Here is a 12,429-nt window from a genome sequence, read left to right on the forward strand (position 1 = left end):
AATTATATTATCTGGCCACATGATTTCTTCAGCTTGAGTTCATGGGATTTCCTTCAGTTTTTATGTTTACATTGGTTTGCCTAATAAGAGTTTGGTACACTATATTCTGAGTGGTTTTATGAGAATGTCAGTATGCTTTTAGCTTTTCAAGTTGGATTTCTTCTGGGGTTTTGTTTGTTTTTTTGAAGTTTCTATCCAGATTTTACTATTCTGGTTTCCTAGATTTTGTTTATATTTATTGGGTTTGAAATTTTTTGTATATAATTTATTATTGGATATAATTCTGTTTCTAGGTTTGTCTGGTATTTGTTTCTACCCAGTTTTTTGGTTTGTGTCAAGTTTCTTATTCAGATAATTCATATAACTGATTTGAAATTTCTCAGTGTTTCATGCTGAACATTGCATAGATTTTCCGTGTATTTTTGACTGGGTGAGTCCTTTACTTTGCTGTCTTTTTTTGACAGTCCTAGTCAAAGAACTTTTCTTGTTTTCTCCCTCTTTCTGAGCAACAGTTCTGGATCTGGTTCTGAGGGTGGGATTGCTTTGTGATATTGTTCAGGGGTTTGTAGGTTTTTTGTTTGTTTGTTTAGTAGCAAGATTGAAGTCCATGTCTGTGCAGGGATGTATCTGTCTGGAGTTCTAGGGATGGCATTGTCAGCGTCCCTTCATAATTCTCCTGTGTTCCCATAAAAGTTCTTTGGGGTCTATGCAGGTTGGTTGGCGCTGGAGAGGTTGGCAGCACTGGCAGAGTCTGTCGGAGAAGGAACTTCTTTGAAGTTGATCTCCGTCCGCTTTGCCCTGTGGGACGTGAGGTGCCCCTTCCCTGTGGCCTGGGCAAAGCGTTAGGCTGGTGCCTTGCTCGGTAGAAGTCGCGGACGCTGGGCCGCTTCCTTCCCCTGCTCTGTGTGGGGGCGGGCCCCACCCCCGGAGGCCCGCCGCCTTGTGCAGGGGGCGGGTGCTGTGTGCTGAGGGCGGTGTCCCCGCAGGCCAGTTCCTGGTTGAGCGGCGGAGCAGGCGGCGGCATGCTGAGGCGGCCGGGTCACGGGCTGAGCTCAGCGCGGCTCTCGCTACTCCTGTGCTGGCTGCGCCTCTGTCTGGCCGGCAGCGCGGCGGCCCCACACCTGGTGGTGGTGCTGGCAGATGACCTGGGCTGGCACGACGTGGGCTGGCACGACTCCCTCATCCGCACCCCGCAGCTGGATGCGCTGGGGGCGGGCGGGGTGCGGCTGGAGCGCTACTACACGCAGCCCCTGTGCACCCCGTCCCGCAGCCAGTTGCTCACCGGCAGGTACCAGGTAGGGCAGCAAACCCGGTCCCAGCGCCGCCTGGGCAGCCCCCAAGCCTAGCGGGAGCTCCGGGGGTGGGCAGGGACTCCCTGGAGCTGGCGGCGTGTGGCACTGGCTTGTCCTTCAGCTACCTTGGCGGGAGGGCCCCGTATTGGGGCGCAACCGACGGCGGGGGGGCGGGCGCAGGCGCCTCTCCCGACCCCTCTAAGACCCGCAGGTCCGTCAAAGTTGTTACCGAGGGCCGTGGTGCTGCTGCCCCCTGGCTGGCGCGTCAGGTGCCTTCCCCCGCCCCAACCCAGGGTGACCCTTTGAAAAGCTCCTAAGCCCCATTGATTGTAGGGCTACCTTGTTAAGGGTATTTAGGCAGCTGAAGATGCAGGGAGGCACCTCATGGGGGTTTTGAAAGGCCCAAATGACTTTTAGACAATGAGATTTAGGCTCCTGAAAAATTAACCCTGAGTTCTCTGAATACATTAGCTAAGCCCGACAGAACTAATGCAAATTATTATTTTTTAGAGCCATGTACAGAGGAGGAAAGCCCAAATTCCTGTGAGGGTCTGTTGCCCTTTAGTAAGGGATCATATAGATTAGTTTGGATGGGAGAGCCCTCTAGTGGGTTCTTGTAGTGTCTCCCTGTGCATGGTGGCAGGATTGTATTATAGTAGACCAGGATGGGCAAGAATTTTCACAAGGGGGTAGCTCCACGAATTTTGGTAAGTTGTGGGCTGCACATTTCTACTATATTACTAGAAAGAGTGCAGGGTCTGGGAGGGAGTTTGAGTGCAGGAGGAAGCTCCGGGCTGGTACAGAGTGTTGGGGTGCAGGAGAGGGTGAGGGGTGTGGCCTCTGGGAGGGAGTTTGGTACAAGAGGAGGCTCTGGGCTGGGACAGGGGATTGGGGTTGCAGGGTCTGTGAGGAAGTTTGGGGGCAGGAGGAGGTTCTGACCTGGGGCAGGGGGTTGGGGTGCAGGAGGGGAGGCGAGGTGCAGGCTCTGACCAGAAGGCACTTAACCACAGGTGGCTCCCAGTCAGTGATGCAGCAGGACTCAGGCAGGCTGCAGCTAGCAGCTGCTGGCATGTCTCGCCGGCGTGCCCCTTGGGGAGGAGAGGGGCAGCGGGTCTCCATGTGCTGCCTGCCCCCTCAGCTCCCATTGGCCAGTATCCGGCCAATGGGACGAAGTTCATGGAGCCACCTACTCCCCTCTCCCCACAGGGGCGTGCAGAGATGTGCCAGCAGCCAGCTGCTTCCGGGAGCAGCTTGGGGCCACAGCAGGCAGGCAGCCTGCCTGAGCGCCCCGCTCTGCCATGGGACTTTTAGGGTCCCGGGCTCAGAGATCGCAAGAGGGCAGAGACCGGACAGAAATGTTAGTAATGATGGGCCAGACAGGCTGTATTTTGCTCACCGCTGTAGGTGATGCTTGTTAGTAGCAACCAGAGCCGGCTCCAGGCCCCAGCACGCCAAGCGCGTGCTTGGGGCGGCATGCCGCGGGGGGCACTCTGCCGGTTGCCGGGAGGGCGGCAGGTGGCTCCAGTGGAGCTCCCGCGGTCGTGCCTGCAGAGGGTCTGCTGGTCCCGCGGCTCCGGTGGAGCATCCGCAGGCACGCCTGCGGGAGGTCCACCGGAGCCGCGGGACCAGCAGACCCTCGGCAGCCATGTCTGCGGGAGATCCACTGGAGCCGCGGGACTGGCGAGCGGCAGAGTGCCCCCTGTGGCGTGCCGCCGTGCTTGGGGCAGTGAAATGGCTAGAGCTGGCGCTGGTAGCGACATATCAGTGCCTTTTACTATCTTACTCCTCTAAGTAGCTATTGCTGTTATGGAGAGTGTTGACAAATCACAGTAGAGAAAGTGTTTCCAGGGAAATGTTGTTTGTAAGCAGCAATTGCTCTTATAAAGTGTTGCTGCAAACAAGCGTCTACTATATGGCCTAAACTTGCCAGGTGTATCTAGCCTAGTATTGCGTATGATCAGTGGTGGTGATGATGCCGCCTTAACTTTTTGCTAGTCAGCAAGACTATACCACAGTAGGTTCCCATGTAAAGTACATTCCCCAGGCAAAAAAATTCTGTGATGTAAAAGCTCTGAGCTCTTCAGATTGTATATAAACTTGAGTACATTTTCTGATACCTTCTTAGAGTAGGACTGAAAGAGTTGTTTTGTCAGAATTACCTGTCCTTTCAAATATCTGATCTAGTTAGGTTATTCTTTTATATACAGTGCTCATCACTGTAGAAGTTAAGTGCCTTTGAAACTTTTTAAAAGAAGCACAAAGATCCAATAGTGAAAATATTTGATTTAGTGATGTGATCCCTACTGACATTTCTAGAATGGTGAAATTTGTGTGCTGTTTGTTTTTCATTTTGTAAGTCACCTGGAGAGAGGGCTATATGTGTTTATAGGCTAGGTAACTAATGTATATTAAACAGTCACCTGCACACTGGTTAATTCACTGTTGGCTTAGCTATGTTAGAAAAATGGACTAATGGTAGTGAACACATTCCATTTAGCAGTGACCTTTTTTCTAATGTGGATGTTACAGCACATCAAAGTATACCCTTTACATCTTTTACCAAAATTCAGGTGTATCATGTCTGTATAAGGAAAAAGATCAAAACTAGCTGTATCCCTGAGCTATTATTGGAGTACTTGTGGCACCTTAGAGACTAACAAATGTATTTGAGCATAAGCTTTCATGGGCTACAGCCCACTTCTTCAGATGCATGAAAGCTTATGCTCAAATAAATTTGTTAGTCTCTAAGGTGCCACAAGTACTCCTGTTCTTTTTGCGGATGCTCACTCTATTCCTCCCTCCCTGTTGCTTGCTCTCCTTCACCCTCACTCACTTTCAGCAGGCTGGGACAGGGGGTTGGGGTGCAGGAGGGAATATAGGCTCTGGGCTGAGGCTGAGAGGTTTGAAGGGTTGGAGGGGGCTCTGAGCTGAGCTGAGGGCAGGGGATTGGGGTGCAAGCTCTGGGAGGGAGTTTGAGTGCAGGGTCATATGGTCACACTGCACCTAATCTCATAGAATCCACTGGACATTTCATGAGTTTTACTTTTTATTACTGTCATTTGTAGTTTATAGATCCAAAATCCTTCAGAGATTGTCACAAATCTGTGTAACATTGTCAACTGTGGGGTGTGCATTGGCCGACCCTGGATCAGGGAGCTGGGGTGCAGGAATGAGGGGTGCAAGCTCAGGGAGGGAGTTTGGGTGAAGGAGGTGGTTCCAGGCTGGGGCAGAGTGTTGAGGTGCAGGAGAGGTTGAGGAGTGTGGACTCTGGGAGGGAGTTTGAATATCCCTTTGCCCAATGGTTAGGGCACTCCCCTGAGGGTGTGAGATCCCTCTTCAAATACACTTTCCCTCTGGTGAAGGGGGAACTCTCCTCCCAGGTGTTTTGTGCAAGTTTGAAGGAAGGTCCCAATCAATGGGCAAACTTGGAGCACGCTTACCAGATGGAGTCCCTCAGGTGAGTTAGAAGGAGGAACACTTATTGAATTTCCCCCAGTTCATGCATTGCACGGAGATACAGGTGTCTGGACTCTTAGGGCTTGTTACACAGCAAAATTAGGTCAACTTAAGTTAGGTCGACCTCCAGCCACTGCAGTAATTCAATCAGCTGTTGGTGTCCTCACCAAGAGAGCTTGCACTGACTGAAGTGAGGCATTGTGGGGCACTGATAGCCAAGTGTGGCTCACAGCTGGTGCCTTACTGTTCTGTTTGTAATTACAGATAGTTTAAACCAATGTAACCAATTAAGGCTCATTGGTTTTGGGGGGTTTTATTTTAAAATTTTGGATTAACGGGTATGAAGTTACCAGAGGATGACGAGTTCTGGAGGTTATATAGAGGCTTAGAAGTCTGGGAAAAACAAGATAAGCATGAGGTGCTCCATATAAGATTTTATTTTTATGCTCTGGGCCTGCAAGTGTACTAGATGTGGGCCTTATCATTTTCATGCATGTATTGGAGTAAGGAAGAGCTGACACCCATATTTATTTATATAAAGTTTGGACAAAAGTATAATGTCTTCAGGTACAAACATCCTAGTGCCCAAAAGTTGCTTATTTAGATCTTCAGTTTCTTACATGAATATTGTTGGTAGTGTATTCAGTCCAGTTCCTCATGAATAGGAGAGCATGTCGTGAAGGACACCACTAAAAGTAGAGCCTCTATAGTAGTCCAAATGGAGAGGTTAACAATTGAACCAGCATGGGGAAGAAATGTTTCCCCATGGAATGACGGTATCCAAATATATGCAGTGGTGTAGCCATTTTGGCCCCATGATATTACAGAGCCAAAGTGGGTGAGGTAATATCTTTTATTGGACCAACTTCAGTTGGTGAGAGACAAGCTTTCAAGCTTACAGAGTTTTTCTTCAGTTCTGAGAAATGTTTCAATATTGTAATGATGAAGTTAAGAGAAAGAAGAATTATAAAACTCTACTAGCTACAGGATCGAATTAATTTAAAAAATAAAGAGAATCTGTGGAAAAAAGTGATGTATTTACACTTTAGCTGTGAACCTCAAGCATGAAAAATAAGGTTCAATTTTTTAAAAGACAGTTTTAGCAATATTGGAGCACAATTTCCAGGTTTTTTTCCAGCCAAGTATCAAGTTTATACATGCAATTAAGTTTTCTCTCTTTAGATTACAAATGAGGCTCAAAGTTTTGACTTCTAAAGTTCTCCAATGGTAGATCAATTAGTAAGAAAATTAAAATTCTAAGAATGTTTAAAATCAATAATCTTTTGAATTGATTATAGATTTAGACTGAATGTAGGCTAGTAAATATATTACTTAAAATGATTATAGCTGAAATCCTTCTCCTATTGAAGCCAATGGAAGTTACATAATTGACTTCCAGTATGACTAGGATTTTACCTTATATGCTGCGGAATAGTCTGGCTATTCTAAAATGTCACTGTGACATTCTGTACCTTGGGGGAGAACCCTGTAACTCCCCATATTCGTCATTTATATATGCTTGTGATCTTGCATGTAAAGGGGAAAAGTTATGATCTGCTGAAAGTCATTTCTCTAACCATATATGTAAATCATTAACACATACAAAGTTATGAGAATTATGTTGTATGGCTGTCACTAAAACATACTGTAAGTTGGGGATTCAGACAGATATTAGCTCCTCAGAGGCAACAGCAAGGGAAGTAACCAACACTCAGGTGGGGTGTGAAACAATTCACCATTGTACAGCAAGGGAGTTACAATTCAATGACTCACCTGCATGAGGCCGCACCAGAGGAATTGCTCAGCCTTGCCTGGAGACTCAGTCACAGCATAGCATTGGGAGAGAGCTCTCCCAGCACTCTGAAAAAATCCTTCTCCGTGAGGGGAATAGCTACCAGCACTGGGAGTGCAGCTATACTGGCACTTTACAGTGCTGAAACTTGCAGTGCTCAGGGGTGTGTTTTTTCACACACCTGAGTGAGCAAGTTGTTGCACTGTAAAGTGCCAGTGTAGACAAGCCCTCAGCAGTGCCTATCCAGACATGCCTGGACTTGTGTTTTCCAAGCACATGGACTGAGGGTATAAAACAGACACAGTGGCCACATGCTGTACCTTTCTCCTTCACCCACCTATGCTGCAAGCAACAAGGACACTCTGAAAACTCCAGCTGAGGGATCTGGCCCAGATTTCAAGGGTGAAATCTGTATATTAAGGACTGCAATATCCAGTGGGGTGAGAAAAATTGCTTAGTCTAGTTGTTGCCCAGTCTAATAGGGTTGAGAGTTTAGACTGGGTGCTTATATATTATTTTTGTTGGCAACTAACTCTGACGTTTTGCCTGTCACTTAATATCACTTAAAATCTACCTTTTATAGTCAATACATTTGTTTAACTCTTTAGCTTTACGAGTGAGTTTGTATGAAGAGTGGGACGAATCTGCTCAGGTTTTGCAAAGGCTGGAGTATATCTATTTTCCACTGATGAAGTGGTGAACCAATTAATAAATCTGCACTGCCCATCTTGAGCAGTACAAGATGATATATTCCTGAGGTACAGTGCTGGGAGCTGGAGAGATTTGGCTCTGGTGCCTTTCTCTGTGTGATTCATGAGTGTTTCTGGGAACATTCATGCAATCTAGCTGGGTGTTGGGTCTCCACATGCTGTTGTGCTGAGTGATCACAGCACCTGGAGGGGTTAGCTTCTGGTCACTAGCAAGGCATTGTGAGAGACAGCCCAGGCTGGAGAGAGTTCAGGGGTCACAACGGTCCCATAGTCCCAGGCTGCACCCCGGGGATCCCATCACAGTCACCATACTGAGTTTTTGGTTGGCTAAATAAACATATGCTTTCTTTACTAATGATGGCTAGTCATGGTACAATTGTAAGCCAACAAGTAGTACAAAAATTTTATAGTCTCTTTCTTTGAAAGAAAGCGGGGAGATGGGAGGGTAATCCCTGTGCATGCAATCTGTAAAGTACTTCCAGAGTCTTCTAGGAAATGCTTTATATAAGGTGGAATTGCGAGACTCCAGGCTCATTTTAAGTGTATATTTTTAAATACTGATACAGTGCTTTCATTGCATACATTGCCATCATGCTGTAACTAATACCTGCATTGGGTTTATTTTTCCAAGATCCATACAGGTTTACAACACCAAATAATTTGGCCTTGCCAGCCCAGCTGTGTCCCGTTGAATGAGAAACTCCTGCCTGAACTGCTGAAGGAAGCAGGATACGATACTCACATGGTAGGGAAGTGGCATCTAGGCATGTACAGAAAAGAGTGCCTTCCAACCCGCAGAGGATTTGATACTTATTTTGGTAATGGCCAGATTTACTACTTTTTTTTTTTAAGTACTTTTACTAACCATATTGAAAGGGGAAATATTTTTTAACAACAAACTCAGAATTAACATATAGCCAGTAAAACAATGTTTTAGCTGTTGTTCCAGCACGATACCAAAATACAGTTCTCTAATTTGGCAGACTACACTTGATAAATAAATGTTGATATCCAAAAGCCTGTTGTTGAAAATGGTCTGATTTTTAAACCCACAGAAGCAAATATATTTTTATTTTAAACTCCACATTTAACTTGTCCCATTGTGCTCAGTTTCTCCACATGCTCTTAGATGAAGCTTTAAACTGATTTTTTCATGTGTCTAGGTTTAGGTCAGACTTCTAACATTACTGTAGCTTGTGTATTGCTTTTTTTAATAGCAGTGTCTTAACTTGAAAAAGCAATAGGCATTTTACCAGACTTGGTCATTTTTTATATATTTTCTAAATACAATGTAGATTTCTTGAATTCATTAGGCACTCAGATACTACCATGATCAAGGTGTTGCAAGAACCTAGATAAAATTACATTTATAAAAAACTGTTAAAGGACCTTTAAAGTTGCAAAGTTAGGCACTCAAAAGTTACACTGCCAAAATTAAGGTACCTGTGTAACTTTAATTTGGCCCAGTTATGAGTATTCATTACAATACAGTCTTTAATTGCATGAGCTTATACTGTTTTTTTCATAGGACCTCTGCCCCATTAAGTGACTGGTTAGTTATTAAATGTTTCCTTTTTATCTTCCATATTTTATATGCGACTCTAGGCCTTAATGTACGCCATCCACACACTGCACTGAATGCAAAACTATTTACTTTCTCCTGGGCTTGCTGTGATGCTCTCACCAAAGTATCTGAGTGCTTCACAAACATTAATGAATTTATCTTCACAACACCTCATGTCACATTATCTGTGAGGATAATGCTGCCTCATTTTACATCTGGGGACCTGAGGGACAGAGATTAACACCAAAATTGTCAAGTGTCTAATCATTTTGGGTGCTCATGAGAGGGAAGTAATTTATTTTTCAGAGCTCTTAGCTCTTTATATGTTCAAACCATGATTCCAGTTGAGCTGTGAATGTTCAATGCTTCTGCAAATCTTGCCCCATCTGTCTCAGGCTGAGCATTGAGAGAAACTGTCAGCTAGTGGTCCAAAATCACTAGATGCTCTTTAAAAACAAACAAACAAAAAAACTCCTCACAATTTATTTCTTGTTTTCAAGAGCATATTTCTGATGTTTCCTTTAGAAAGCCCTTCCATGTCTTTCTTTGATGTCCTCTGCATCTATGGAGCTTTTCACATAAACAATATGGTATAGTTGGAAGTTGTTTGGCTAGGCCTTTAGTTGTTTGGTTTGTGATGGGGTTTCATTAGGTTTTTAGATGGAGTGGGTTAGAAGAAGAAATGTTTTTGGTCAAAGACTTGGATTTAGAAAATGAATCTGCCCCCACACTGAGCCTAAATTTGGTTGCCTTCAGGGTATGCTTAGCAAAATTCCCCTGTTATTCTGGATAATTTTTGAGTGGTAAAGTTAGGGTTGATTTAGGAATGAAGTTGCAATGGGTTTTTGAGGCAATTTCATTGCTTTCAGTCAATGGGAGTTAGAGCTGCGCAGTATCTTTTAAGATTTGACCCTTGATGAACATAAAATTTGTAGGAGAGCCTTATTTCTGATTCTTAAGATCCATAACTTATTCTGTAAAGAATAATTTGTTTCTTTCACCAGTTGGTGTCAGCAGCAGATCAGAAATCACCACGCAGTTAACATGGAAAGCATTCCTGTAATCTGTTACCAATCTATAAATGTAAAGAGTACGATAATTCCAGCATTCATAGTATCTATTTCGGTATAAGCATTCTGTATGTTTACAAAACCATAACTAAAAGTTATTCTAGTTAGCAACAGGCTCAGAACATGTGCATTATTTTAATGCTAGTATCTTTGATTTATATGCATACCAATTTATATGTAAAGTTATTGAACGGCTCTTAAAATTTTTCTATGTTTATATAATTGATACATAGAATTGTATTTTGTGCTTTATTTTCAAATAAATACAAAATGAGAAATGTTAAGGAATGTTGGACTGATTAGCCTTGTCTTTTTTTTTTTTAAAGTGAAACTCTGAAGGAATAATTTTTCTAAATCACAAGTAGTAAATTATATGTTGGCTTGCTCACTGTCACTTTTTCCCTGTTCTAGGTTATCTTCTGGGAAGTGAAGATTATTATTCCCATGAACGTTGTGTGTTCATCAGTGCAAAGAATGCAACACGCTGTGCTCTTGATTTTCGAGATGGAGAGGAAGTTGCAGTTGGATTTGGAAACATGTATTCCACTAATGTATTTACGAAAAGAGCTGTAGATCTTATAGCCAGCCATAAAACTGAGAAGGTGCAGTAGACAGCTGTTGCTTTTTTGAGAACTTACTTTACAAGTTTCTTAATATTTTCAAGCAATATTTATTTATAAGACTTGAGCTTGCTTCATAAACAATAGCTGATAAATATCTAGATACAGAGCTGCATTTATGATAACCCTCACTGTCTTATCAGCGTAGCTAGCCTTGTGCTGCTGTCTCACAGGAACAAAGACCTACACTAAACCTAGAGTTAAATAGGACATACTCTCTTATGAGTGCAGGTTTTGCAAAATACAGATTGATCCACTAGAAAATAGGCCCAGATCAGCAAAGTGCACTTATCTGAAAAGTTCAGCAAATAGAAACGGACAGTATTTCATTGACACTTTAATGTTCAAAGCCCTTATAGAGTAGAACCTCAGCATTATGAACACCAGAGTTATGAACTGACCAGTCAACCTCATACCTCATTTGGAACTGGAAATATGCAATCAGGCAGCAGCAGAGACAAAAAAAAGGCAAATACAGTACCAGTACTGTGTTAAATGTAAACTACTAAAAAAAACACAGGGATAGTTTAAAAGAAAGATTTGACAAAGTAAGGAAACTGTTTCTGTGCTTGTTTCATTTAAATTAAGATGGTTAAAAAGCAGCATTTTTCGTCTGCATAGTAAAGTTTCAAAGCTGTATTAAGTCAATGTTCAGTTGTAAACTTTTGAAATAACAACCATAATGTTTTTTTCAGAGTTATGAACATTTCAGAGTTACAACAACTTCCATTTCTGAGCTATTTGTAACTTTGAGGTTCTACTATATTGTATAACTTAGTGCACATAATAGTTGAAAAGACTTCTACAGGAGATACACAGTGTAGGATGGGGCTGGATGTGAATGAAGATTTTAATCATTGCACAGAAAAATAATTAACAACATAGCTTTACTTCATATAAGGGATATTGTATAAATAATGTTCAAACTCACAAGCCAGGAACGTTTCCCTCATTAGAATCATCTTCCTTATTAAGATGCAGTGTGCTAAATGTAAAATATCTTAACCTGTATTATAAAAAGAAGCAAAGTTGAAATTCTTAATTTATAGGTCCTAGAAAAAATCTGGAATCTCTCTTTCACTCCTCTAATATAAAGACCTGTGACCATGACATAAACTTTTGTATTAAACACTGCAGTTCAGTTAACCCTCCACCCCAAACTAACTTTGTTGTTGTTAAAACTCACAACAAGATAGTACAAATGGGCTACCTTGCTTTGGACAAGAACACATAGAATGCTAGTATGTGGGGCTAATTGACATATTTGTAACAAATGCATTATTTTGTTTTACTGAAAACTGACATATTACATTGTTAATTTACAGATGCACATACTAAAAGGGAAACTGCTAAGTGAAAGCATGACAATTTTCAGAACTGAAATGTGTTTAAGACTGAATTTTTTTGGCTAAACTTCAGCCAGAGCAGTTCAGCTGTTTTCAAGAATGAGTTTAGGGGGAAAATGTTTTGTTAGTACTAAAAAAAAGAAATCTGGTGACTTGTCTTTGAGGAGTTCTCATGGCCCAGTGCTTGAAATTTGGCAGAAGGGGTGGACTTTGTCAGGGAAATGCCTTTTGTCATCTTTGTGAACATGCACCCAAATTTTGGCCAGTTTATAAACCCTTGAAAAACCTCAGTTTGCACATGCTCAGTAGAGACTTGCTGGAGTTTCACAGCTACATTGAATATAAGAGTCTTTCTGCAGTAGGCATGCTCAAGCCTGGGTTGAGCAGGACATTCCCTGCAGTGGCAGAGGAGGCACCAGAACTAAGAACAGGGAGCCTGTCTTTCCTGTGTTGTTAATGATACCCTGCCCTACCTTGTCCCTGCCTGTTGGGGCCCAGGCAACATGGAGGAGGAAACTGCCTCATTCAGATGCAAAGGAGGGGAGAATAGATTGGAACTAGAGGCTGGCAGCGTGAATG

The 12,429-nt window shown here is 43.1% G+C and overlaps 1 protein-coding gene across 3 annotated transcripts in view; it reads left to right on the plus strand.

Annotated features, from left to right (window-relative positions):
• The first annotated feature begins 1,010 nt into the window (after positions 1-1,010).
• Positions 1,011-12,429, plus strand: part of ARSB (arylsulfatase B) — a 93,267-nt gene continuing 81,848 nt past the window's right edge. For 2 of the 3 annotated variants that reach the window (XM_050947021.1, XM_050947023.1), the window contains exons 1-3: positions 1,011-1,295; positions 7,882-8,068; positions 10,296-10,486. In XM_050947021.1, coding sequence (XP_050802978.1) covers positions 1,023-1,295; positions 7,882-8,068; positions 10,296-10,486 — 651 coding nt within the window. In that variant the 5' untranslated portion in view covers positions 1,011-1,022. Of the gene's footprint in view, positions 1,296-4,654; positions 4,750-7,881; positions 8,069-10,295; positions 10,487-12,429 lie in introns of all 3 variants that reach the window. The other variant, XM_050947022.1, reaches the window with a different exon arrangement.

The sequence above is a fragment of the Gopherus flavomarginatus genome, chromosome 3 (genome assembly GCF_025201925.1).
Source record: "Gopherus flavomarginatus isolate rGopFla2 chromosome 3, rGopFla2.mat.asm, whole genome shotgun sequence".
NCBI classification, from domain to species: domain Eukaryota; kingdom Metazoa; phylum Chordata; order Testudines; family Testudinidae; genus Gopherus; species Gopherus flavomarginatus.